General features: G+C 32.1%; 1 protein-coding gene across 6 annotated transcripts in view; it reads left to right on the forward strand.

Annotated features, from left to right (window-relative positions):
* Positions 1-25,330, forward strand: part of HELLS (helicase, lymphoid specific) — a 41,436-nt gene extending 16,106 nt beyond the window's left edge. For 2 of the 6 annotated variants that reach the window (XM_063102334.1, XM_063102335.1), the window contains exons 7-22: positions 2,416-2,457; positions 5,344-5,571; positions 5,942-6,124; positions 6,715-6,858; positions 9,177-9,373; positions 10,891-10,987; positions 15,307-15,468; positions 17,196-17,335; positions 17,421-17,559; positions 18,877-18,960; positions 19,037-19,156; positions 20,222-20,338; positions 20,897-21,056; positions 22,936-23,032; positions 23,135-23,211; positions 25,239-25,330. In XM_063102334.1, the coding sequence (XP_062958404.1) occupies positions 2,416-2,457; positions 5,344-5,571; positions 5,942-6,124; positions 6,715-6,858; positions 9,177-9,373; positions 10,891-10,987; positions 15,307-15,468; positions 17,196-17,335; positions 17,421-17,559; positions 18,877-18,960; positions 19,037-19,156; positions 20,222-20,338; positions 20,897-21,056; positions 22,936-23,032; positions 23,135-23,211; positions 25,239-25,330 (2,079 nt within the window). Of the gene's footprint in view, positions 1-2,415; positions 2,458-5,343; positions 5,572-5,941; positions 6,125-6,714; positions 6,859-9,176; positions 9,374-10,890; positions 10,988-15,306; positions 15,469-17,195; positions 17,336-17,420; positions 17,560-18,876; positions 18,961-19,036; positions 19,157-20,221; positions 20,339-20,896; positions 21,057-22,935; positions 23,033-23,134; positions 23,212-25,238 lie in introns of those variants that run through there. The other 4 variants (XM_063102336.1, XM_063102337.1, XM_063102339.1 and 1 more) reach the window with 4 other exon arrangements.
* The last annotated feature ends 306 nt before the right edge of the window (positions 25,331-25,636 follow it).

Below are 25,636 nucleotides of genomic sequence, written 5' to 3' on the forward strand. Positions count from 1 at the left end.
CTCTAAACCTGTGAATGCATTTATAGATTGTATTACCCAAATGAATATTGTGCCATGGTGGACCTTGCTCCTCCAGGTGATTTCTTCTATGTTTACACCATTTGCCTCTTCCTGGGTCTTTGTTCTTGAATTATATCATGTCTTTGTTTTTGAGGAACAAAAATTTTTGAATCCCTGTCTTTCTAGATAACTGCCCTATTTTCTATACTTTATCTCCAAGCTTTTAAAATGAATAGCCTATATGTATTTCCTTATTCACTCTGCGGTTTGAGTAGTTTTGCATCCCACACCACCATGTCCAAACCAGTTGAAGTTATCAATATCTTTGAAGTTGTTGTCTAGTGCAAAATCTCTCCTATAAGCTCTGAAGACTCATATATTTCTACCTGGATATTCTTCAGTCACTTTACTTAGCTTCATTGTAGTCAAACAACTTTATTTTTCCTCTTTGCTCCTTGTCTTGCTCTTTTTTTCATTTTTTAAATATCAGAAAGATGACCCAACATCAACTGGGTCATCCAAAACAGAATTTAGGAAGTTATCTGAATTTCCTCACTGTCTAGTTTTTTACCAGTTTCTCTGAGTCCTTCCTTCATTTCATTTACCACTACTGTGGTGTTTATGCCCTTGTTCTTTACCCTATTATAGTAGCCTTTTAATTGGTTTCCATAACTCTAGTTTGGCTCTCAGTTATTCTGTTTTTAAAATACCAAGTTGGTTTTTCAGAAATTCAAATCTGATTACTTCTACTCTTATTATTTTTTAAAGTTTCACAGGGAATTACATCTTTATTGAAGAAAAATGAGAAAATAAATAAGCAAAATATAAGAAAATCACCTGACAACCCATCACACAGATAATCACTTTTAACATTTTTGGTGTATATACTTTTTTTTCTTTTTATTATGGAATATTTCAAACATTACACATGTAGAGAGGATGGTATATAGAATGCCCAACTTCAACACTTTTCATCTCCAGGGTATCTTGAGAAAATCTCAGCAGGGCTACTTTTTAAAACCGTAACCACAATATAGTTATCACACTAAAAAGTTGATGGTAATTTTTTAATATAATCAAATTTCCTAATAGGCTCATACATATTTCACATTTGGTTTAATCAGGATCCAAAGAAGGCACATAATTGCATTTGTCTATTTTGTCTCTTGGGTCTCTTTTAAATCTATAAGTTCTTTCATCCTCTTTTTTTTCCTTTGTAAATTATTTGTTGATAAAAACAAGTAATTCTATATAATTTCCTACATTCTGGATTTTGCTTGTTGCATCCCCATAATTTCTTTGCCTTTTGTGTTTCATGTAAACTGATAATTAGATCTAGAAGTTTGTGATTGAGGTTTAATTTTTAACAAGAATACTTCATAGATGGTGTTGTTTATATATTTTAATTTATTGCCAGATTGTTCTCAAAAGATTCAGCTTATCTAGTCACTTTAAAGGGCAACTTGATCCTTTTTCAGCCTTAGGACATGAATATCTCTGTTTACCTAATACATACACACATGACATATGTAAACATGTGTATGTATGTGTGTGTTAGCCACTTCCGTCATGACATGTCCTGTTACTCTCCTTTGCATCTTAAATTTGATATATGCTTAAAGCTTCTTAAATGTATTTCGTCCCTTGTGTCTTCTGCACGTGCTGTTTTCTCTGCTTAAAATGTACCCTAACTTTCTTAGATAATTTGTTGTAATATAATGCTCTCCTGAGTCACCAGGCGACACTTAGGTATTGCTTGTTTCCATACCCTTAGCATGTAGCAAGTACTTCAAAATGAGGACACTTTATTCTATATTTTCGATGTATTTGTCTTTGCGTCTTACCCAGGATTGCAAACTCAAATGTCTATCCACAGAGGCCTAAAGTGGACTGGAGCAGGGAACTTTTTTTGCAAGTGGCCAGGTAGTAGATATTTTTAACTTTTGAGTAGTTTCGAGGGCACCTGTTCTATCCTGAATTCTGCTATTGTAGCCTGAAAGCAGCCATAGACAAACATATAAACAAATGAGCCCAACTTTGTTCCAATTAAGTTTTATTTACAAATATGGAAGGCCATCTGGAGTTGGTCTACAAGCTGTAGTTTGCCAACCCTGGTACTAGAGGATTGTTGCCCTATGTGGACTTAAAATTTTAAAAAGCTGGAAAATTCATGTGTTTGAGGAAATATCCCAATTTTTAAGTGTTGCCAATTAATTTGGAATTTGATAAGAGACTATGAGCCAAAAATGTCTACAGGCTTAATTCCTCCTGAGGACCCCACTGTGAAATTTGTCTTTTTACTTACCTTGAGAGCCATGTCCCCTTTTCTGGCATCAAATTAGCACAGAATAAATGTTTGTGGAATAAATAAAGAGTGAAACTCATACATTATTAACTCTTTTCTTAATCTTCCAGGAGATTTTGTCTGTGGCTAAAAAAAGGAAAAAGGAGAATGAGGTAAGAGATTTATAATAGAAAATTAAATTTAGGAATTATATTTGCTTCTTGATCATCAGCCCCTTTTCTTTTAATCCCTGGTGTATATTTTTCTCATCATTTTTCCCATCATTTTTCCCATTTCTTTTCCTTTTGAAAAAACCTATTTGTTTACTTCTTCCTATCCTAACATTGTTCTCAGGTTATCAACTTTAGTTGTTCTGTTGCATGTTTCTTGATGTGTAAATGTTAATTTACGGGTCTAGCAATGATGCTTTAACAGTGATGCTTTTAACATTTGTGTGTGTCTACAATGATGTAAGTGCTTGTAACTATGTGGATATACATACTTATTCATATTGTGGAAGCTGTGAGTAATGCTTTGAAGTAGTTTCTGGCCTTAAGAGATTTCCTTTAGTTCTGTTTGGTAAAGACTGGTTTCCATTTGCTGTATGCCTTCCCCCCCCGCCCCCATTTTACATATAGCAAAGTTCCTTGGTTGGTATCTGAGTATTTACTTCCAAGTCCCTACAAATACAAGGTGTATAGGGAAGCAGAATAATTATGACATGAAAATACATGAACCTCAAGTAATTACTGTGTATATCAAGGGTTTATAGGCCCTTGGGAAAATTGATGTCATGATTATAAAATGAGAGATTCTATTTGGCCATTATATAATTTTATCCAAAATCTATGCCATAAAAGTGCCTTGATTTTTATTCTTCAGTATAAGGATATATGTGGTCAGTATAAAGTTGTATATATTTGTAATAGTAACCTAACTGTATTAAGTGTAAATGTAAGATTAAGTAAGCTTGTTTTTATAATATTTAGTTGCTTTTTTTTTATTTTTTATTTTTTTGACTGGTAAGGGGATCACAACCCTTGGCTTGGTGTCGTCCACACCACGCTCAGCCAGTTAGCGTACTGGCCATCCCTATATAGGATCTGAACCCTTGGCCTCGGCGCTACAAGGGCCACACTCTCCTGAGTGAGCAACGGGGCCGGCCCATTTAAGTTGCATTTTTAAAGACAAAGTCTCTGTCTAATCTACCATGATTTACTATGGAATTTTGGCCTCATTTAATAATTTATACACAGTCAATCAGTAAATAAGTAGTTAAGTGTTCATTTTAATGAATTTTGACATATGCATACACCAGTGTAACACCTTCCAAATCAAGGTATAGAATCCATTATGGTAGAAGGGTGTCTTTCCAATTACTTCTCTACTCCCAAACACAGAGGAGACCACGTTTTGATGCCTATTATAGGCTAGTTTTGCCTGTTCTAAAACTTCATTCAAATAAAATATAAATATTCTTTTATTTCCTCCTTTTTACTTAACATGTCTATGATAATTCATTTATGTTGTTGAATTCATTTATGATAATTCATTTATGTTATGTGTTAGCAGTTCGTTTGTTTTTATTGCTGAGTAGTATTCTATTGAATGAATGTTATAATTTTCTTTACCCATTCTCTTATTGATGGGCATTTGGGTTAAGTGTATGACTTACAACTAAGACTGCTATAAGCTTTTGCATACAAATCTTTGTGTGGACATGTTTTTATATTTTTTGCCTATATACCTAGGAATGAAATTGTTGGGACATATGGTAAACATATGTTTAACTTTATAAGAAAGTACCGATCTTTTACCAAAGTAAACAAGCTGTTTTATTCTGTCACCAGCAATGTATGATAATTTCAATTCATATTATTGCCCGTATTTGGTGTTGTCAGTCTTTTTAATTTTAACCATTCTACTATATGTGAAATGACTTCTTGTGTGGTTTTAACTTGCATTTTCCTAATTACTAATGTGTGGAATATGTTTTTATATTCTTAATGGCTGTTTTTATGTTGTCTGTTGTAAAGTATCTGTTCATATCTTTTGCCCATTTTATTTATTTGGTCGTTTGTCTTTTTATCCTTGATATATAAGAGTTCCTTATATAATCTGGATAGAAGTTCTTAGATTTATGTACTGTATTTTCTCTGGCTTGCCTACCCATTTTCTTAATGGTGTCTTTTAATACGTGGGAATTTTAAATTTTGTAGTTGTTCAATTTATTCTTTATTCCTTTTGGTGGTTGGTCCTTTTTTGCCTTGTACAAAAAATCCTTGCCTATCAGAAGGTTATCGAGATAGTTGCAGTTTTCTTCTAAAAACTTTATAGTTCTGGGTTTTTTTTAGGTCTGTGATTTTATCATAAGTTAATTTGTTTGTTGGGTGATAACACTCGAGGTTCTTATTTTTGCACTTGTATATCTAGTTTTTTCAGCGTTATTTGTAAGACTTTTCCCTTTGAATTGACTTAATCCCATTTTGCACATTCTTAACCTGGAGTTACAGAGCTCTCTAACCAGTAAAATCTACCACTGATCAAAAGTTGGTGCTGAGTGTTAACAACAAATAAAGTGTGATGTACTGAGTTTTTAAATTTATACTTTTCTTCTTTCCCTGCAATGAAAGTAATTACTTGGATCAAAGTAAATGTTCCTATGCTCCCTGAAAGGAATCCCCCCCCATAGATATTACTGTTATCCTCACTGTGGGCTAAGGAAATTATTAAGAATTTAGTTTAATAAATTCTTGGGTAGCACAATATATAGGAGTTTGGAAGGGAGATGTAGTTCTAAAGATCTTTTCAAAAGTTTGTACCTTTTGATAGTTTTAAGCTGTAAGAGTTATTCTCAGAAGTTTGTTGTTTTTGTTTTTAATGTCTTTGTTTGTAGGGGAAAGGAGGTGTCTCAGGTTTTTATTACATGTACGGTCTTAGTTCTCTATGCTTAATGATTATAGGAATGGGTAGATTTTGATTATTAGTTACATTTTCTGATAATTGGGGTGGGAGCAGCATTTTGTGTCAAACTTCTAATTAAAATTTTTTCTTTACAGGATGAAAGCTCTTCCTATACTAATCTCTGTGTAGAAGATCTTCAGAAAAATAAAGATTCAAATAGTATAATTAAAGATAGATTGTCTCAAACTGTTAGGCAGAATGCTAAATTCTTTTTTGACCCAGTTCGGAAATGTAATGGACAGCCAATACCCTTTCAACAACCAAAGCACTTCACAGGAGGAGTGATGCGGTGGTACCAAGTAGAAGGCATGGAATGGCTTAGGGTAATAAATTACCATTTTCAATACAAGATATTGTTTCATTTTATAATAGCCTAGTAATGTGACATACCACAACTTTAGTCATTCCTTCTATGTTTCACTATTATACAAAAACTAGTATTTGTGTGAAGATACTTACATTCTGATTTACCCTGAGTAAAGTTTTAGAAGTGAAAATTATCTTGTTAAAGGCTTCCAATACTTCTATGGCTTTAATATAGGACTTCTCACAAGTATTATAATTTATGGTGTGGCTTTGTCATTTTCATCATGATTGTCATTGTTGGGGTATGATTTTAAAAAAGAAGAAATAAACCATTGCTAATTCAGTTGGCGTATATATCAGAATTTAAGTATATATTATTTTGTCCAGATGCTTTGGGAAAACGGAATTAATGGCATTTTAGCGGATGAAATGGGACTGGGAAAGACAGTTCAGTGTATTGCTACAATTGCATTGATGATTCAGAGAGGAGTACCTGGACCTTTTCTTGTCTGTGGCCCTTTGTCTACACTTCCTAACTGGATTGCTGAGTTCAAAAGATTTACACCAGAAGTAAGACATACTTTCTTTGTTAAATTTGTAATCTCACATTTTATTCTGTTTTGTTATTACAGGAATTAAATTGTAGACCTCTTACTATAATTATATTGATTTCTGCATAAACATTGCATCTGATATGACTTAATCTGAGCAATACCCTACTTTAAATTTATATAGAAGAATAGATACTGGTAATCTTGAGTGTCTCATCTAACATGTCCTTGGATGATTTTCAGTGCACTGGATAATTTGATTTACCTAAGACAGACCTAGGTAGAATTTTTTAAAAAATTTATTATTATGTGGTGTTTCTTTCCACATACACGTGGTTATCTTCTTCACATCCTTGCATTATTCCAGACATTCCAATCTGTCTCTTATACTTATTTGCTTTGTTTTATGGCTTTTTTTCCTTCTTCATTTTTCTCCTATAGTAGCCCAGTGATATGTTAGAATTGTTTGACTTATTTTGTTGTAGAAAAATAGAAGTAAAAAAAAAAAAAAAAGAAAAATAGAAGTAAAAGGAAATTGTCCTTTTTTCTCATATTCTAAATAATTGATTTTTATATACTAAAGTTTGTTATCAACATAAAATCTTTTAGATTCCTACTATGTTATATCATGGAACCCAGCAGGAACGTCGAAAATTGGTAAGGAATATTTACAAACGGAAAGGTGCACTGCAGATTCATCCTGTGGTAATCACATCATTTGAAATAGCCATGAGAGACCGAAATGCGTTACAGGTACAAATAGTCTTTATTGGTTTCTTTGTGATTCATAAATCATATTTTTCTTAATTCATACCACTTTTCTCATCATCCAGTTGCATATGCTTAGTATCCTTTTTTAAAACCTGGTCAAAGTAATAGATTGTATTGTTCTATTCCGCTAGAAACTAGAGGCTTATATTAACAGAAAGATTGGGATGAAGGCTGTAGTCTGTAACTGTACAATTAAAGCCTGTGGCAATTTAACCTGTGGCCATAATATCATTTTAAGTGTGTTCGAATCAGCCAGACATAGACCTACTCTGTGAATACATTGCAGTTTGTGGCATGTTCTGTGAGTATTTGTAATTTACGTATGCAGTTTATTTTGATCAAGTAATGGAGTCAAAGAATAGAATATGTAATTAAGGAATACAATATTGGTAGAGTAGTTATTTTTAGACTATCTTTCCTATGGGACTTTGGGGTAATATTTCCATATCTCTCTTTTTTTATGTTCTCTAGCTACTTATTTGTTAATGTCCAAGTTATTATAATACAATTGGCCGTATTGACTTTTCTACTCTTAATGACTTCTGTTAATTCATTTATTGGTGTTTTGAACTTATTCCTCATTGCTCCATGTATTTCACATAATAATGCTGTATTGCTTTGTTTTTCCTTTCTCTCTCCATGTGTTGTCCATGTTCAGTGCAGTCCCCTTAGGTTTTTCTTGCTTGCGTGAAATAGTGGAATTAACTTAAATAATGCGATCAACATAAAATTAAAATACATTGGTTATAAGTGGAGTAATTATAGCTTGCGTAATCATCAACGACAGTATTTGTCAAATTTTACCTGTGGATTGGTGGAACTTTGGTATATGACGGGTAGAAATTTTAGCCCAGAAGTTTAATAAAAAGTGTATGAAAGAAGTTGATGAATATGTGTAGCCTTGAAAAGCATCATAGCCATTTCTTTACAGTAGAAGTAATATATACTGATTGTAGAAAAAAATAGTACACAGAAAAATGTAAAAACACCTGTACTAAGTAACTACTGTCAATATATAGGTATAAGTTATACAGAGGATTACATTATACCTTCTTTTTTTTGTAACTCCTGTTTTCTACTCAGTAATATAACATGAAGACCCTTCTAATTAGTGTGCTCTCTCTGTCCAGCCCATTTTGAAATAGTTAAGCTTCCTTTTCAATTCATATTGCCAGTGGCTAGAATTTTCCTAACTTCTTCTTTCACTGAGTTTATGTTATCATTTCAAGGATATTAGCTTTAGGGGATGATGAGAGTGGGGTTACAGGGCTTCTGTTTCTGAGTGACAGCAGAAGTGTCTCTTTTCTTTCACCTATTCATTTATGGAAGGATGTTTTATATTTTATTTGGCATTTTTAGATAGTTGCCTTGTAGATAGACATCTGTCTAAACTTGCCTTGCCAGTTTATCTGGTTTGCTATATTGCCAGAGAAATAAGTTTCTTCCTAGTTGTTTTATTAAGATAGTCATAATATTATAAATTTTTTTTTTCATTCTGTTAGGAACATATAAAGTGCAAAAGATGCTCCATTTTATACTTCTTTCCCAATTTGTTGATCTCTTTTTCCAAGGATACTTATACTTGCCGGTTTGGTATTTATATTTCTAGAAATATTGGGTATTTCTGTATTTTTATACAATACATTTAGATGAATTAAAGTTTGCCTGATCAAGGTAAAAGAGAAAGCACAGATTAAAAATGAGAAATTAAAACAATTTTCATGACAACTTTATGAAAGTAAATGTATGGCTTTCTGTGAAAATATAAATTGCTAAAATCAGCTCCAGAAGAAAGAGAAAACTTAAACCAATAACTGAGTAAGAAATTGAAAATATTATCAGATTAAAAAGAATGTTAATCTCAGATATGGGCCTTATGAATGAAAATTGTAATGCTATTTAAAGTTTCAGAATATTTGGAACTAATAAAAGCTATTATTTTTTAGGAGTCTAACATAACTAATATCAAAACTAGGCAAAACATTAGAAAGGAAAGTTATAGATTGTTAAGTATGAATGGATTAATCTTAAATATGTAATTAAATAGTGGGTGGACTTAAAATATTATTTTATGACCTATTGAGGTCTATTCCAGGAACACAAAAATATATCAGTTTTAGGAATATATTAAGTTATCCTATTAGTGGATCAAAGGAAACCACAATCATCTTAATAGATACTGAAATCAAATTTGGTAAAATTCGTCCATTCCTTATAAAAGAGGTTTTATTTTTAGAATTGTTTTTAGGAAAAATTGTGAGATCATTATTGTTAAATTTTTTCCTCAATTCATTTTCTAGCATTGCTATTGGAAATACTTAATAGTAGATGAAGGACACAGGATTAAGAATATGAAGTGCCGTCTAATCAGGGAGTTAAAACGATTCAATGCTGATAACAAACTTCTTTTGACTGGTACTCCCTTGCAAAACAATTTATCAGAACTTTGGTCATTGCTAAACTTTTTGTTGCCAGATGTATTTGATGACTTGAAAAGGTAGGTAAGCCAGTTATTTAACTTTTCTACATTTTTCAAACCTCAAAATCTGTGCTTTTAGTTAAAGTTAATTCCTTTCTTCTGGGTAGCTGAATTACAACGATATATTTTTGGCAAGTTCTTTGTGGTGTATATTATATGTTCTACTTTTTACACGAATTTATGTTAGAACAGATAAAAAAGATTATTTAAATTTATTTGCATTGAATAAAGGAAAACCATTGAATGCTACCTTAAGAAAATATTTTTATAGTAAGACTCTTTTGTCTTAACTTTTTAAAACACTTTCAGACAGATTTTTCTCATTTTATCCTCACAAAATAGCCTAGTGGGATAGAGAGATTAAATATAAGCCTTATCTCACATATAATAAAACCTGGGATAAAGTTGTTTAAAATATAACTAGTTCCCACCATAGCCAAAATTAAAACCAGTGTCTCCCAATTTCAACGTAGTGCATTTTATTCTAGAAACTGTCTGATTCTTAGCTAATATCATAAAAACCAAAAAATAAAAGCAGTTTTCAGAAAATAAGTATCCTCAGAATGAAAGAGGAGATAAGTTAAAAATAAAGATGGAAATAACAGCAAAATCAGGTCAAACGAATTGATTTATACTTATTTTGGCATCAGTGAAGGAAGAAAACTAATTGAATATGGGGAAATAACATTTAATATTTTATTTCGAGAATGTATTCTACATCTGGTTACCAATTCTGGCCCAAAGCCATGCTGCCTTTTTTCTGTCACTGTGGGTACTTTTTTTAAAGGACCAGATTTCCAGGTACTGTGCAGACCTACTGAGTTAGAATAAGAGGAGTTCAAAATCTCAATTTTTCCAAAATGCTTCAGGTGATCCAAATTTGGAAATATCTAGTCTAATGCATAAATACTATTACCATTTTTTACAATTGGATTTACTGACAAGGTAGTGTTATATATTATAAATACCTACATGCTTATCCTAATTGCTCTTTTTAATAATATGTTTTTTGTTGTTGGCTGAATGGTACAGGGATTGAATGTTGGATCTTGATTTTATCAGCACCACGCAATAAACAAGGATGTATAGTAGATACCATTATCATTTTGTATATATGTTGAATTTAAAAACATTTGTCGTAGTGGATCATATTTATACCTATAGGCATATACCATGACTTTAGTTTTCAGAGATAGTTCTCACTTCTATAACTATTAAAGTGTTTCATAGTATACGTACTTTAATCTTTATTTGATTTTTATATTGTCATAAGATTATATTAATATATTTAGAAATCAAAAATATCCCCTTTAAGATCACAGTTCTTGGTTGTTGGTTCAACAAATGCAAATTACTTTATCTTTGTTTAAATGTGTTCTTTTTTATTGTAATCAAAAAATTACATCTGAGGGTTTCGTACAACAGTATCCATGTTTCATAATATACAGATTAATATGAAGTTATAAAACATGTATCATGTTAATATGATTGGATTTATATGATGGGTTAACCTGTAACCATTTTTTTTTTTCCAGCTTTGAGTCTTGGTTTGATATCACTAGTCTTTCTGAAACTGCTGAAGATATTATTGCTAAAGAAAGAGAACAGAACGTATTGCATATGCTGCACCAGGTTTTGACTTTTTTCTTACTCTGTGTACTCTAGGCTTGTAGAATTAAGATGGAAAACCCTAGAGATCACCTGTCCAGCCTTTTCTAGTAGAGAGTTGAAAAATGAGGCCCTCCTCCCCAAATTTAAATGATTCCCCTGCCCTTTTCCCATTCCCATCGGTCATGTGGTTTTATGGCAGAACTCAAGTGCTTACCTACATTTTGCCCTTTTCATATATATTTTTGCTCGTAATGGTTACTGATATGTTAAGCAAAAAATAAAAGTGTTGATTTTATCAGTGTTTGCCAATAATACTTATATAATTTACTTATTGCTTGGCTGGTATTTAATCCATTTTTTATTACTGCTTCCTATAATTCCTACTCCATCCTACCTATCTTTACTTTAGACAAACAAAATATTCCAAAGATCTCTTAGTCATGGGAATCTTAAAAAGCTCAATTGTCTTTTGGTAATTTTATTCAAAATCTATGTAATTTTTTCTGATTTTAAAAGTTTATACATGATCATGAGAAAAATGTGAAACAGTAGAGATGTGGAAAGTAAAAATAATGTCCCTTCCTCCCAATCATACTCTCTGGCAGTATATACTGAATGATTATGTTGTGTTATGTGTCCTTCCACACTCTTTTCTGTCTCCTTGTAAACACATACCATGTGTTTTATTGTATTTTATGAGGACAAAAGTTTTTAGAAAAATAAAATTGTTTTTTAAGGTAGCTTTTGAAAAAGTTATTGGAGAATTGTTTTTTTCTCAATACACGTGGATATATACTCATTGGTGTCTTTTGTTGTTGTTGGCTGGCCCGTACAAGGATCTGAATCCTTGACCTTGGTGTTATCAGCACCATGCTCTAACCAAGTGAGCTAACCAGTCAGTCCTCATTAGTATCCCATTGTCCTGTACTACTATAATTAGTTATATCTATAAAACTTTCTTCTACTATAAAAAAGGTTGTAGTATCTATACCTGTAAGTACATGTGTGCTCATTTCATGTTATTTTCTTTCTTTCTTTCTTTCTTTTTTTTTTTTTTGGTGGCTGGCTGGTATGGAGAACCGATCCCTTGACCTTGGCGTTACAAGGATGTGCTCTAACCAACTGAGCTAACCAGCCAGCCGAGTTTCTTGTTATTTTCTTATAAAAGAATTCTTAGAAGTAGAACTTTTGGATCAAAGGGTTTACACATGAAGGCTTTTCACGCATAGGCAAATTGCTTTCTAGAAAGGATTTATATAACATATACATCCATAAAAATCGTAAAAAAATACTTGTTTACTCAACATTCATGCTAATTTAGAGGATTTGAATGTGTTGCCATCAGAGAGGTGAGAAAAGATATGATCATGAATTGAGACATGTCTGTTGACCATTTGTAGTTCTGTTGTGAATTATATGTGTGGGTATCTGTTTTTTAATGGTTAATACATTTTAATGGTTTTAATACATACATATTAAGTGTGTATTAAGAATAAGTTATTGGTCCATATGTTGCAAATATTTTCTTTCCTCTTTCCACTTTTTTAGGTAAACTTTGTTTATGGTGTGTTTCTGTGTGCATGCTCGTGTGTGTGTAGAAGTTTAAAAGTTTCAATGTGTCAGTAGTTATGGAGGCCCACAGTGAAATCTTGGCGAGGAAATGACTTGTTGATGAAGAGATGTGTTTGGGATTGACATATCATTATCATCACCATCAGTAGTTAAATTCACGTAGTATTACAAAATGAGGGCTTTGATATTAAGTTTCTATCCTTAGGAAATTTAATTGTAGAGTCAAGACAATGAGAATTTATAGAATTTGGCACTTAAAGACCTCAGAGAACATCCAGGTAAAGCCTTCTTTCCAACACAAGATTCCTATTAAAGTTATTTCTGAAAAGTGAGCATCCACTGTCTCATTGAACATTTGTAGTAATTGTTGTAGTTTATTATTTTATAAGGGGACTCACTGGATTTTATTATAACTTCAAATTTACATGAATATAGAGATTATTAATGAACTTTCATATATTCATCATCCAGATTCAACAAGGGCTTTATTGGATCACCAGCAGTCAGAAAATTATGCATAATATTGTGTTTAAATTTGTCTTTGTGTAACTTTTATGCTTTGCTCCTAATTCTGTTTTAATGAATTACTTATGGAAAAAGTCTATTCAAAATGCATTAATTAGTTGGAGACAGTTTTAAATCTGTAGTATATTTTCTTAGTCAAGCTTAATATTCCTGGGTTTCTCAACTATTTTCTTATTGAAGGGATTTCTAAATCTTTTAACATCCTTTAATGTCTCATTAACTTGTTACAGTTTGTCATGTAAGCCTTCTTAAGATGGATTAGTTAGATATGGTATTAATAACTTTACAAAGTGCAGGGTTTTTCCTTCTTGGACAGTTGTACAGAAAGTAAAACAAGAATCAAACTCATTGCAACTCATGTCAGTTATATAGAAGATGCTGAAAGTATTTGTATTTTTTCATATTCTTTTGATACATACTGTGGTGTCAAGATAAAGTCGCATCTTAAAACTCGAGCCATCATTATTATAATGTTAGGCTTAATTTTTTTTGTGTGAGTAAAAACTTTGAAATTTATCAGTACTTCTGTCTGTTTGCTAATTGTTAGTTGTCATTCTTGCTTCTGAAGACTTAGAATTGTGACTTGTGTCTACCATCTTCATTTTTCAGTCTTAAAGTCTGTAGGCAGCTGATCTTTTAATGTTTAATCTTTAAAAATGTTATCTCATTTACAGAAATATAAACCTTTAAAGTCTAGTTTTTGGGGGGGCATTGAGGGCTTTTGTCACACCCCCCTGACATCTGCACCAAGCCCGGCAATGACCAAGCCACCGCCAGAAGCCCTGTGCTCTCCCCTGTGGGAATAAGGGGGGTTCCATAGGCCTCAATCCTGCCCCTCCTGCTTCCTCCTTTCATCCCATTTCCTTCCCCTTTCCTTCCCCTTTCTCCTATGCTCCACCCTCCCAAAGGCTCCGCAACATTATAGAATGTAAAAAACATTAAAAAAATTTGTCTCTTTTTTAAGTAAATAAAGTCTAGTTTTTCTAGTGTTATTGACATTAGATTTGTGTCCCACCCCATAAACTTTTTAAAAAATCAAACTATTCAAATTGATATACATATTGCAGTGGCAGAGTGCCTTCAAAAATACTTTTTTGACTTTCTCTGTAAAGTTCTCTAAACTTACTGTGTTTCTACTTCCCACATTAAAGGCCAAAAGCAGTATAATATTTAACTATTGTTTTTTTTGTTTATTTAAAAATTATTTTACAAACAAAAATAAAATATGTTCATGATAAAAGTTTTTAAACAATATAGAAAGTTAGAAAATGAAAAGTAAAAGTTTCCTTTCCCGTTCTCCAACTGTAACCAATAGTCTCTCCTTTGTTCTTATCCATGTAAAAGCTTGTATACTAGCAAATATAACTATCCTATATGCATGTCTTTCTACAGTGTTCGAGTGCCTCTCCTTCCACATATTTACTGTTTCTAGATAAACATCAAACTTTTTAGTATTTGTTAGTTTAAGTGGAGGGAACTTTAATTTGATATTCTCTTTTAACAAGTTTATGGAATATTTACATTTTTTCCTGATTTTAGGTATTATGCTGATATGTTTTTATCTTTAAACCATTTGGTAATGTTCTCACTTTCTCTGGTATAGTCTCTCTGTGGTTAGCTTTATACCTGTAGGGTATTTAAGTACAGAGCACTGAAAATGAGCTTTACTGTATAATTACCATATGTAAACCATCATTGACTTATATTTAAAGATAAGGATATAAAAGTTACAAAATGATTTTAAAGGCCTAAAAAATATAATAATGACATAATTATCTATTGCTTCTATGTTCTATGTATATATTATAACCACTTGTAACCACACCAGCAAATGAAGGAGAATAATTTTTAGCCTGATGTTTTAGAACTCATAGAAGGAAAACTTTCATATCTACATCTCTAGGTTGGCTGATCTAAAAGCTCACTCTAAAAGTTGTGGGCTATAACTGAAAAGTTTAACCTTAAGAAGTATAAATATTACCTTTCTGTTTCTTCTTTTTAAATAATTCAGCATGTTTTCTTCATAATTTTTGAAAGGTTATAAGTTATGAAGTGTTGTAGATAAATCCTATGATTTATCTGGTCTGGGGAAATTTTAAGGAGACGACATTTTAATCTCACCTATTGAGACTTTCAAAGTAATTCTATAGGAAGAAAGGGTAAAAAAGAATGTGAGGACAGTATTTCTTCAAAAAATAGGAATGCTTCATATTTATATTTGTTTGTTTATGTTTATATTTTAGATTCTAACACCTTTCTTACTGAGAAGACTGAAATCTGATGTTGCTCTTGAAGTTCCTCCTAAACGAGAAGTAGTCGTTTATGCACCACTTTCAAAGAAACAAGAGATCTTTTATACAGCCATTGTGAACCGTACAATTGCAAACATGTTTGGATCCAGTGAGGTAGAGTGTGGGTTTGAAATATACTGTAAATGCAGCTTGGCATATAAAATTTCATGCTTGATTTCAGTTCTATGGCTCATCATTTGTCTTCTGGACTTGTTAGGTGAATTTCTCTCATATAAGGCAGAAGGCCAGCAGCAAAAGTTGTTTCCTAATATGTATGGTCCTGGTAAAATTTAAGTGATGGTCCGTGCATTAATTGCTTTAGAGTCAACTAGAATGCTTGATAATTAGATTCCTGCCCCAGGTTAACCCTAATTATGCTGTCTGGAGATGGTCTTGGAAATGAATTTTTAACAAGCTCACAATCATTTGAGAATCACTGTACTAAGTTTTCGCCAACTAGACCAGTCTCCAAATATACAGTCCCTTTGTCGGAGGTTACTGATAGCTAAAAGGATTAGTAGAATACTCCATTTGAAAGAATATCCACTTAAGTCACTCAAAATATTAAAAGAGATAAAGATGGGATGTGATTATCATGTAACTGAAGATTAGGAGACCTTAACATTTTGTTTAAATGTCTAGATTTTTGAGTGTGTACTGTGGACCTGTATATTTCTTTTCAAATTTTTAAGGTTATACATTTCTATTTAGTATGTCAAAGAACACAGTTAACAAAAGTTTAGTTAAAGATCTCAGTTGGCTTTAATTGCATTTCTAGAATCAGGCAACACATCATTCCATGAAATAAAATAAGTGTTCCAATGAGATGAGCAAAAACATTAATTTAATGGACATAGGAACGCTGAAGAAAGCAGAAACAAAGAACAAAAAGCAGATTGGTTATTTTAAAGTTACTTTCCTTGTGAGGTAGGGACAGGAAGATATAACAGTAGAAAAATAATTGACTAGTTAACATCGGTTTACTTCAGACTATCTCTTTTGTGTAAGGATTGAAGCAGAGGGGGCTGGCCAGTTAGCTCAGTTGGTTAGAGTATGGTGCTGATAATACCAAGGTCTGGAGGATTCCTGTACTGGCCATTCCCTCCCCCTCAAAGGAAGGATTAAAGCAGAGGGAACTTTATTATCATAACTATTGAAGATTAAAACTGGCCTGTTTGGGAAATTGGCTGTTATCCCTTTCTCCTGATTTCTCAGGTCAGACCACAACCTAAGTGTGACATGGAACGTAGCAGGGGTGACTCGATTTTGATTTTTAGTCTGGTCTTTTGGGGCCTAGTGTAGTAATTTAGTCGAAAACGGCCTATAATTTTTACTTAATAAGTACAACCATTAGATTCTCTTCTCCCTTTTTAATGTTAAATTATAAGTAAAGAGAGGATCTGGATTTTTAGCTACTAGAAATATAGTAGTTGCCTATTATGAGGAATTCCGTGTAGTATTATGCCAGTCCAAAGAAATATTCTCTGTAGTACAGATTTCTGGAGCTTTATTTCAGCCTTAAGCTATTAAATCCCTTCCTATAAGTTCAGAGCAGTTTTATACATCCTTAATTTTTCTCTACTGGGTTGTAAAGGCACTTTTCTCACTTTCAGATAAACTTTATTGCCATCAGTGTTAAAACACATTTTACACATTTGCATTTGGCTATAGATTACAGATCTCTGATATTGTGCCTTTGGGAATGACTAAGTTTGATGATGAAAGACAATTTTTTTTTTATACTTACCATTATATACATTAAAAGTTATACCTTATTTATATTTAGAACTTAAGGGTATATAGCTTTTAAACAGATATTCCTTTAATTTGTTCTCTTTCAGAAAGAAACAGTTGAGCTAAGTCCTACTGGACGACCAAAACGGCGAACTAGAAAATCAATAAATTACAGCAAAATAGATGATTTCCCTAATGAGTTGGAAAAATTGATCAGTCAAATACAACCAGAGGTGGATCGAGAAAGGTGCAAGTTTAAAAATAAATTTAAATATTTTTAAAACTGTAGTGTTTTTTGCATTTCTCATGTTCATATATTATGTTTTTGGTAGAACTATTGTGGAAGTAAATATCCCTGTAGAATCTGAAATTAATCTGAAGCTGCAGAATATAATGATGCTACTTCGTAAATGCTGTAATCATCCATATTTGATTGAGTATCCTATAGACCCTGTCACACAAGAGTTTAAGGTGAATACCATTTAATAATTTATTGTTTTGATTTCTGTAACTTTTTTATACTGGAGGAATGTTATTTTGTTTGGTCTGATTATTGTTATTTAAAATAAGTGTTGTACTGTTTGCGATATGAAGATTATAATCCTTCAAGTAAGCTGAGACAATCTTTTTCCCTCAAATTCAGAGAACCTTATTAGGGTTAGGATGGTCACTTTCTGTGTGCACTGGAACTGAAATTTTTATTTCCACATTTTATGTGAACAGTTAAGAATTAATTACCCTAAATTTAATAAAATAATTTGTTTCTACTACATTTTACTTGCTGTCTGCTTTAGAGATAGTTGTCACCTCTTCAGTGTTCCTTTTAGTTATTATTCAGCTTGTCAAAATCAACCTGCCTGCTCGTTGCTTAAATCTCAACAAATTAGCCACAGAAGAAAACCAAAAAGTTGGTACCGAGTTGGATGGGGGGAACTTTCAGATTAGGTGAATGAAGTAGCTTTCTTTGACAATTAATAGAAAAATAGCCTTGTATTACAAGGAATCAGTTTTTAATAACCCTTGTTTCATCCTAGTTTACAGTAGAGTTTCTCACCCCTAGCAATATTGACATTTTGGGCCAGGTAATTCTTATTTAGAGTGCAATGTCCTGTGCACAGTAGGACATGTAGCATCCCTAGCTTATACTTACTAGATGTCAGTAGTATCCATCTTCCCGTTGTGACAACAAAGTGTCTCTAGCCACTGCCAAATGTTCCCTGGGGTGGAGGGTAAATTGTCCCCATTTGAGAACCACTACTTAATACACTTTGTTCAAGTAAGGAAGAAGATAAAACTTCTTCACTCAAGTGAAAGTACCACTCTGGTGAGGTTATTTCTCCAAAAGGTGAAAAATTTCTTTGTCTCTAATACTTAGATTGCTTATAAGCTCCTTAGTTTTCTATAATTACTAATGAGAATTCTAGCAGTAATTTTCATACACATTTTGTTGGAAGTTTACTCAGAGTAAACCTAAGCATAAACACAGTAATATTCTCTTATACAAAGCCTTTCAGAGGAGAATGGAGAGAATAGACCACATTTACACTTGATCTGAATTTTGTTTCTGTGAAATCACTAGTTTTACATTCGAGTAAGTCTTTCCTTGAGAAATATTTTGTAATTTAAAAAGATTGAATAAAAAGTTAATTTTTTTTTAAGTTTTGCAGGTGACTTCATTCGTCATTGAAAATTTAAGTGTTCTAATGATTTTGATTTTGACAAAGCAAATGATTTATAATTAATAGTGACAATTTTTTCTTTCTTTTTTTTTCTTTGCCTGCTTAAAAGATTGATGAAGAATTGGTAACAAATTCTGGAAAATTCTTAATTTTGGATCGAATGCTGCCAGAACTAAAAAAGAGAGGCCATAAGGTGGTACTTTTGATTGGAATTTTGATGGTCTGTTTTTATTAATCAGTATAGATACTAAGATATACTTAAATTTCAGGTGCTGTTTTTTTCACAAATGACAAGGATGTTGGACATTTTAATGGATTACTGCCATCTTAGAAATTTCAACTTTAGCAGGCTTGATGGCTCCATGTCTTACTCGGAGAGAGAAAAAAATGTAAGAGTACTTATGTCATATATATCATGTTCTTTGTTGTAGCTGTTATCTTGATTTCTGAAGTAAAGTTTAATATATACCCACAAATTGATAAGAAGATAGGATTGACCAAAAAACAAGCATTTTGATTTAGCACTAATAAATCTTAATGTTTGATTCTCAAATATAAAGTATCTTCTGGCACAACCTTATATAATATATCTTAACCGTCATTTTAAGAAAATTGGGATCACAGGAAAATTTTTTCGTTACATTTTGCCCTCAACCTTAACATTTTATTATGAAAATTTCAAATATATAGCAAGAATTCTATAGTAAACATAAACAACTGTAAATCTATCTAGACTCTACTATTAACATTATTGTTTGTTTGTTTGTTTTGGTGACTGGTTGGTACACGGATTGGAACCTTTGACTTAGAAGTTATAACACCATGCTCTAACCAACTGAGCTAACTAGCCAGCCCCGTAATATTAACATTTGACTGTACCTTTTTTAAAAAAATCATATATACCTGTGATACAGCATTAGTCCATTGCTGTATACATTCAGCATTTTGTCCTCTTTGATAAATTTCAAGATAAATTATAGATGATACTACCCTTTTATCTAATGACCTCAGCATATTTTAACTTTGGGGGTAAAAAAGTTACATATCCTGAAGTAAATAAAGTATTATACATTTGCTGAGTTTTGACATGCATTTGTATATTCCAAACCCCTATCAAGCTATAGAAAGCCCAGAAAGTTTCTGATGTCCCATGCTAGTCAATCCACCCTTTCCACCCATTCCACCTCCTAGGCAGCCACTACTGATTTTTTTTTAGCATTTTTTGGTATTAGATACTCTTATTCAAAATTAAGATCTCTTTAATAAAATAGGTGCTTGGAAAATAAAGTTAACATAAGAAGAGGTTTTACTAGTTAATATAATTTTTTTATAGACCTGAATGATGGCTTGGCCTCCTTTGGATAAGCTCTTAACAGTTAACAATTAAAAATTTTTTCCAAGTCTTGGTTAAAGTTACTTTCTTAATTCTTGTGTTTATATCCTTTTTCTGTTAGATGCGCAACTTCAACACAGATCCAGATGTGTTTATTTTTTTAGTGAGTACAAGAGCTGGTGGCCTGGGCATTAATTTGACTGCAGCAGATACAGTTATCATTTATGATAGTGATTGGGTAAGTTGGAAGTATAGCAATATGCTGATTATATTTCCATTCTGAGTTTTTGATCTTTCATTCTACGTTTTGCAATTTCATTTATCTATTTCGAAAAGAAGTCCATCTTTAGCGAAGAATCTTTTCTTCATCAAGTTTTCTGAATGTAAAGACTTGAAATAGTTTTCTTGGGGGAATTTATTTATTTATTTATTTATTTATTTTTTAAAGATGACCAGTAAGGGGATTTTAACCCTTGACTTGGTGTTGTCAGCACCACGCTCACCCAGTGAGCCAGCTGGCCATCCCTATATGGGATCCAAACCTGGGGCCTTGGTATTATCAGCACCACACTCTCCCAAGTGAGCCACGGGCTGGCCCTCTTGGGGGAATTTAAATTTTTTTTATGATTGCTGAGGGTGTATGGAATGATAATTTTATCTGTGAAGCCACTCTAGAAGTCTAAATAAAGAGTTGATGGTTGGATTGTGCATGTTCACTATAACCACATATTATGAGTTTATAAAGTTAATTTTAACCTAGTACTGTTAAATGTTCTTTTCCTTTTTAACTTTTAAGAATCCCCAGTCTGATCTTCAGGCCCAGGATAGATGTCATAGAATTGGTCAGACAAAGCCAGTTGTTGTATATCGTCTTGTTACAGCAAATACCATTGATCAGAAAATTGTGGAAAGAGCAGCTGCTAAAAGAAAACTGGAAAAGTTGATCATCCACAAAAGTAAATCGCATTTTTTTGTAGCACATTTTTGCTTTGTCTGTTGTGTGTTGTGAATTTTTGTTAGTGTTATTTTCTTTATAAAAGAAATTGGTGCAGCTTATTATGATGAGTTAAATAAGCAGTGGGTAATTTGGAGCTGTGAAAAGCCTAAACTAAGTTGGTGACCATAGACATGAAAGAAAGAATGTTAGTATCTGGATGAGGAGCAGAGGGGAAGAGAAGTGGGTTATGGATAATTTTAAGGCATAGTATCCTTCACTCTGTCATTAGGGAATTTGGTATTCCTAATAAGAGAATTGCCTGCCAAAAGTTTTAATAAAACTTATAAACCTCTTTTTGCAAGTTTGATATATTAAATATTATAATATTAACAATGTTTTGAAGTAGTGCTATAAAAAAATCTATTTACTTTGTTGAGTCCATCATTTCACAAAGTATTTGACTTCAGAATGCCCTTTTCAAAGTTTGGGACTCAGTGTTTTAAAAATACAGTATTTCTTAATATGGAGAAGATTCTGAGGACAAGGGGACTTGAAATGGGTGTTCTATTCTCTGAGATTCCTTGGAGAAGTTCTACTTTTATTCATTCAGCATGAAGTTCTGTTTGGGTAAATGGCTTGATGGCTACCTGGAGAAAAGTTGAAAATCATCATCTGTGTAAGTTGTCAAACCTATAGAAATGGGAGCATCATCATAATAATGTTGAAAGTCATTAACAATTAATTTTATGCTACTTTTTTGCTTACAGATACTTCAAGGTGTCAGATCTTGAGAGAAGAGTGGATTAGGTTTTAAACAAAATTAATTTGACTTGATGGGACATTCAGATTGTAGCTGGAAATTGTATTGGGGAAAAAAAGAGCTTGATGTAAATTAAAAATTTTTCACCTGTGCTGCTTTAGGAATTTAAATGATGAAATAAATTATATTTTCTTTAAATATTAAATGTAGTTTAAATTTAGTTTTTCTATATTTATAGTTTTTCCAAATTCTATTTTCAGTATTTTAAGAGATTAATTTCACACAGAAAAAACTTTAAAGGATTTTTTAAAATGCCGACAGTTTTTTATTCAGATATAATATACATATAGCAAAAATGCACAGGTCTTAAGTATACAGCTTGATTAATTTTGACAAATTGTGTACATTTATTTAACTATCATCCAGATCGAGATAATGAACATTCCATCACCCAAGAAATTATCTTCATGCACCCTTTTCAGTCATTTCCCATGTTCCCTTGACCCTCACTAGAAGGCAACCACTATTCTGATTTCTGTCAGATAGATTAGTTTTTTTCATATGTATGCTTTTTTGTCTAGCTATTTTGTTCAACATAATATTTTGAGATTCATCTATGTTGTTTGTATTAGGTTTTTTGTTTTGTTTATTTGGTGGCTGGCCAGTACAAGGATTGAACCCTGGACTTTGGTGTTATCAGCACCATGCTCTAGCAAAGGTTTTTTGGGTTTTTTTGTTTTTTTAATTGCTGAGTAGTTTTTTTATCCATTCTCCTATTGATGGACATTTGATTTGTTTCCTGATTTTGGTTATTATGAATAAGCTGCTGTTGTACAAGTCTTTGTGGAGAAATGCATTTATTTGTCCTTGGTCTTGGGAAGGGTCTATGTTTACTTATTGGAGACTACCAAACCTTTTCCCAAGTGGACATATGATTAACACTACCACCAGCAAAGTCTGAGTTTCTTTCTTACCGACCCTTGTCTTTTTTCTGTGCTTTTTAATGTAAGCTGTTCTGATTCATTTGTAACATATTGTATTTTGTATTATTTATTTACTTTGGTGGCTGGCTGGTGCGGGGGTATTTTAGTTTTTAAAGGAATTTTAATGTTTTGAATTTCTTGAAATTTTTTTCCAGGTCATTTCAAAGGTGGTCAGTCTAGAATAAATCAATCTAAGAATTTCTTAGATCCTAAGGAATTAATGGAATTATTAAAATCTAGAGATTATGAAAGGTAAGATATTTTTGATATTTGAAAAGTATAATTTATAGTTTTTATTTATTCTTAAAGACTTGAATATTTTAAGTATTCAATATTTTGAATTGTTATCTGTAGGGAAGTAAAAGGATCAAGAGAGAAGGTCATTAGCGATAAAGATCTAGAGTTGTTGTTAGATCGAAGTGATCTCATTGGTAAGTATCTTATGCTTTTTTTTCCATGGAAACTTTGAAACATACATATAACTAGAGTAGTATAATGCTATTTAGTCAGCGACGGTAGTTTGCAACGTTTTACCAGTCTTGTTTTATTGTTGGAGTCTTAAAATCAAATCTCAAACATCATGACATTTTGCCCGTAGCTGCTATGTTATTACATTTAAGAGAATTGGCACTAATACCTTCATTTAATATCACTGATAACTTCATTTAATATCCAATCGATAGTCAGATTTCCCCAATTGTCTCAAATCTTTTTACAGTTAGAATTAGGATTCAAATTGTATTTATTGTTTGTTTATTAATTACATTTATTGTGTTTCTCTTCTTCTATAGCAGCCTTCTTCTCCCTTTTGATTTTCCATGCTTGGTTTCTTGAAGAAACTGGGTTATTTACCCTAGTAAATGCCCTACATTCTGGAATTGGCTGATTTTTTTTTTCTTTTATTATCCTTTAACTTGTTGCTCCATCAATGTATTTTCTATAAACTAGGAAATAGCTCTATAGCATAGCTCTACAGGCTTAATTAGATTGAAATTTCATCTTAGTCAAGAATATTAGTGCTTTGTTCTCAGATTTTATATCATACCAGGAGGCGCATCATGTTGGGTTTCTTATTTTTTAGTGAACTAAGATTGATCAGCAGATTCAGGCAGTTTTTTTTTTTTTTTTGGAGAGCTGCTTATTAAAAAACCACTTTATGGCCTGCCTTGATAGCTTCAACTTATTTTCAAGTAGTTTATTTTAAATTGGGTTCTCTTATTAAAAAGTCATAACAATCAGGACTGTTGAATTAGCACATGATAAGATAAATTGTCTAGTGGTACAATATGGTGAACCTTGAAAGACAACCAGACTTTCATGAAAGGTTGATAAATGGCTGAAATGGCATTTCAGACCAGAGAGGGGAAATTCCTACTAATCAATACATGATGCTAGGGCAATTAGTAATCAACAAGGGAAAAACAAACTTAGATTCTCCTCACCTCACACTGTACTTAAAACAAGTTTTAGGTAATTTAAGTATGTATTTAAAACATAAATAAATACTAACAAAATTTTAACTTAAAAAATAGGAAATACATTTATGACTTTAGGATTGGGAAGTAATTGTTAAACAAGATACAAAACTCACATTGTATGAAAAGATTGATAGATTTTTAATACACTAATATTAAAGACTTCTGTATTGAAACAACAAACTGTAGCCCATAAACATGTACAATGAAAAAAATAAATTAAAAAAAATGCTTTTAGGCTCAAAAAATATATTAAAGACTTCTGTAAAACACCGCGCCATGAACAGAAAAGAGACAAACCACAAACAACATTTGCAACACATAACAGACAGGAAGTGTTTAGAATATGTAAATAACCCACCCCTACACAAGGATGATGTGTAAATTCATGAAGTGTTTCATTAAAAAAGAAAAGAAACATGGACAACATAAGATTATGCTTTTACCTGGAGAGAAGGAAAGGGCCAATGAATGTATAGAGATGCTTGAGGTTCCTTAGAAATCAGAGTAATGCAAATAAAAATCAGTAGAGATTTTATTCCATAGCTGTTATATTGATAAAGATTCAGGAGACTACATATTTGCAATGGTTTGGAATGTTTATAAAGGTAAATTTCTCATGATGTCTTGCTTCCCACCTTTTAAGCTAACCATGATTAAATTCCTTTCTAAGTATCTCTGAGAACATAATTCAAATTGGTGTTCTGTTTATTTCTCTGTAACTTTTGAGTAAGAAACTGATGCTTTAGATTGTGTTTTCTCTAGAGACTGATTCTAGTTGTAGTAAGAGGAGTGTACCGTATTTCTTTTGCTACTATTAACTCTTATTGATTAAGGAAGAGAGTGTCCCACATTTCTGAGGGTTTTAAATTTTGGACAGGTGACTCATTTCTCATAACATCATATTAGAAATTTCTTTTATGATTCCTTTCCAGATTTTTATACTTTTTAAAAACGTACCTGTTTTAATATTTTTCTCTTAGATCAAATGAATGCCTCGGGACCAAAAGAAAAGATGGGGATATTCAAGATACTTGAAAATTCTGAAGATTCCAGTCCTGAATGTTTGTTTTAAATTGGAGCTAAAGAATGGCGTTAAAAAGTTCTTGTTTACATCTAGTGATTGTCTATATTGGTTTTGAACTCCAGATTGTCCACATTACTTTCTTGATTATATCAGTTTACATAATGTAACTAGTACTATCACATACTTAATAGATGGTAATTTTCTGAGCCTTATTAAGAACTAAGCATTCATATTACGTTTGGATTTTCAGGCTTTTTTTTTTTTTTTTTTTTTTTTTGGCAACTGGCTGGTACAGGGATCAAATCCTGGACTTGGTGTTATCGGCACCACACTCTACCAACTGAGCTAACCGGC

This window comes from Cynocephalus volans, chromosome 7 (assembly GCF_027409185.1).
Source record: "Cynocephalus volans isolate mCynVol1 chromosome 7, mCynVol1.pri, whole genome shotgun sequence".
Lineage (NCBI taxonomy): Eukaryota > Metazoa > Chordata > Mammalia > Dermoptera > Cynocephalidae > Cynocephalus > Cynocephalus volans.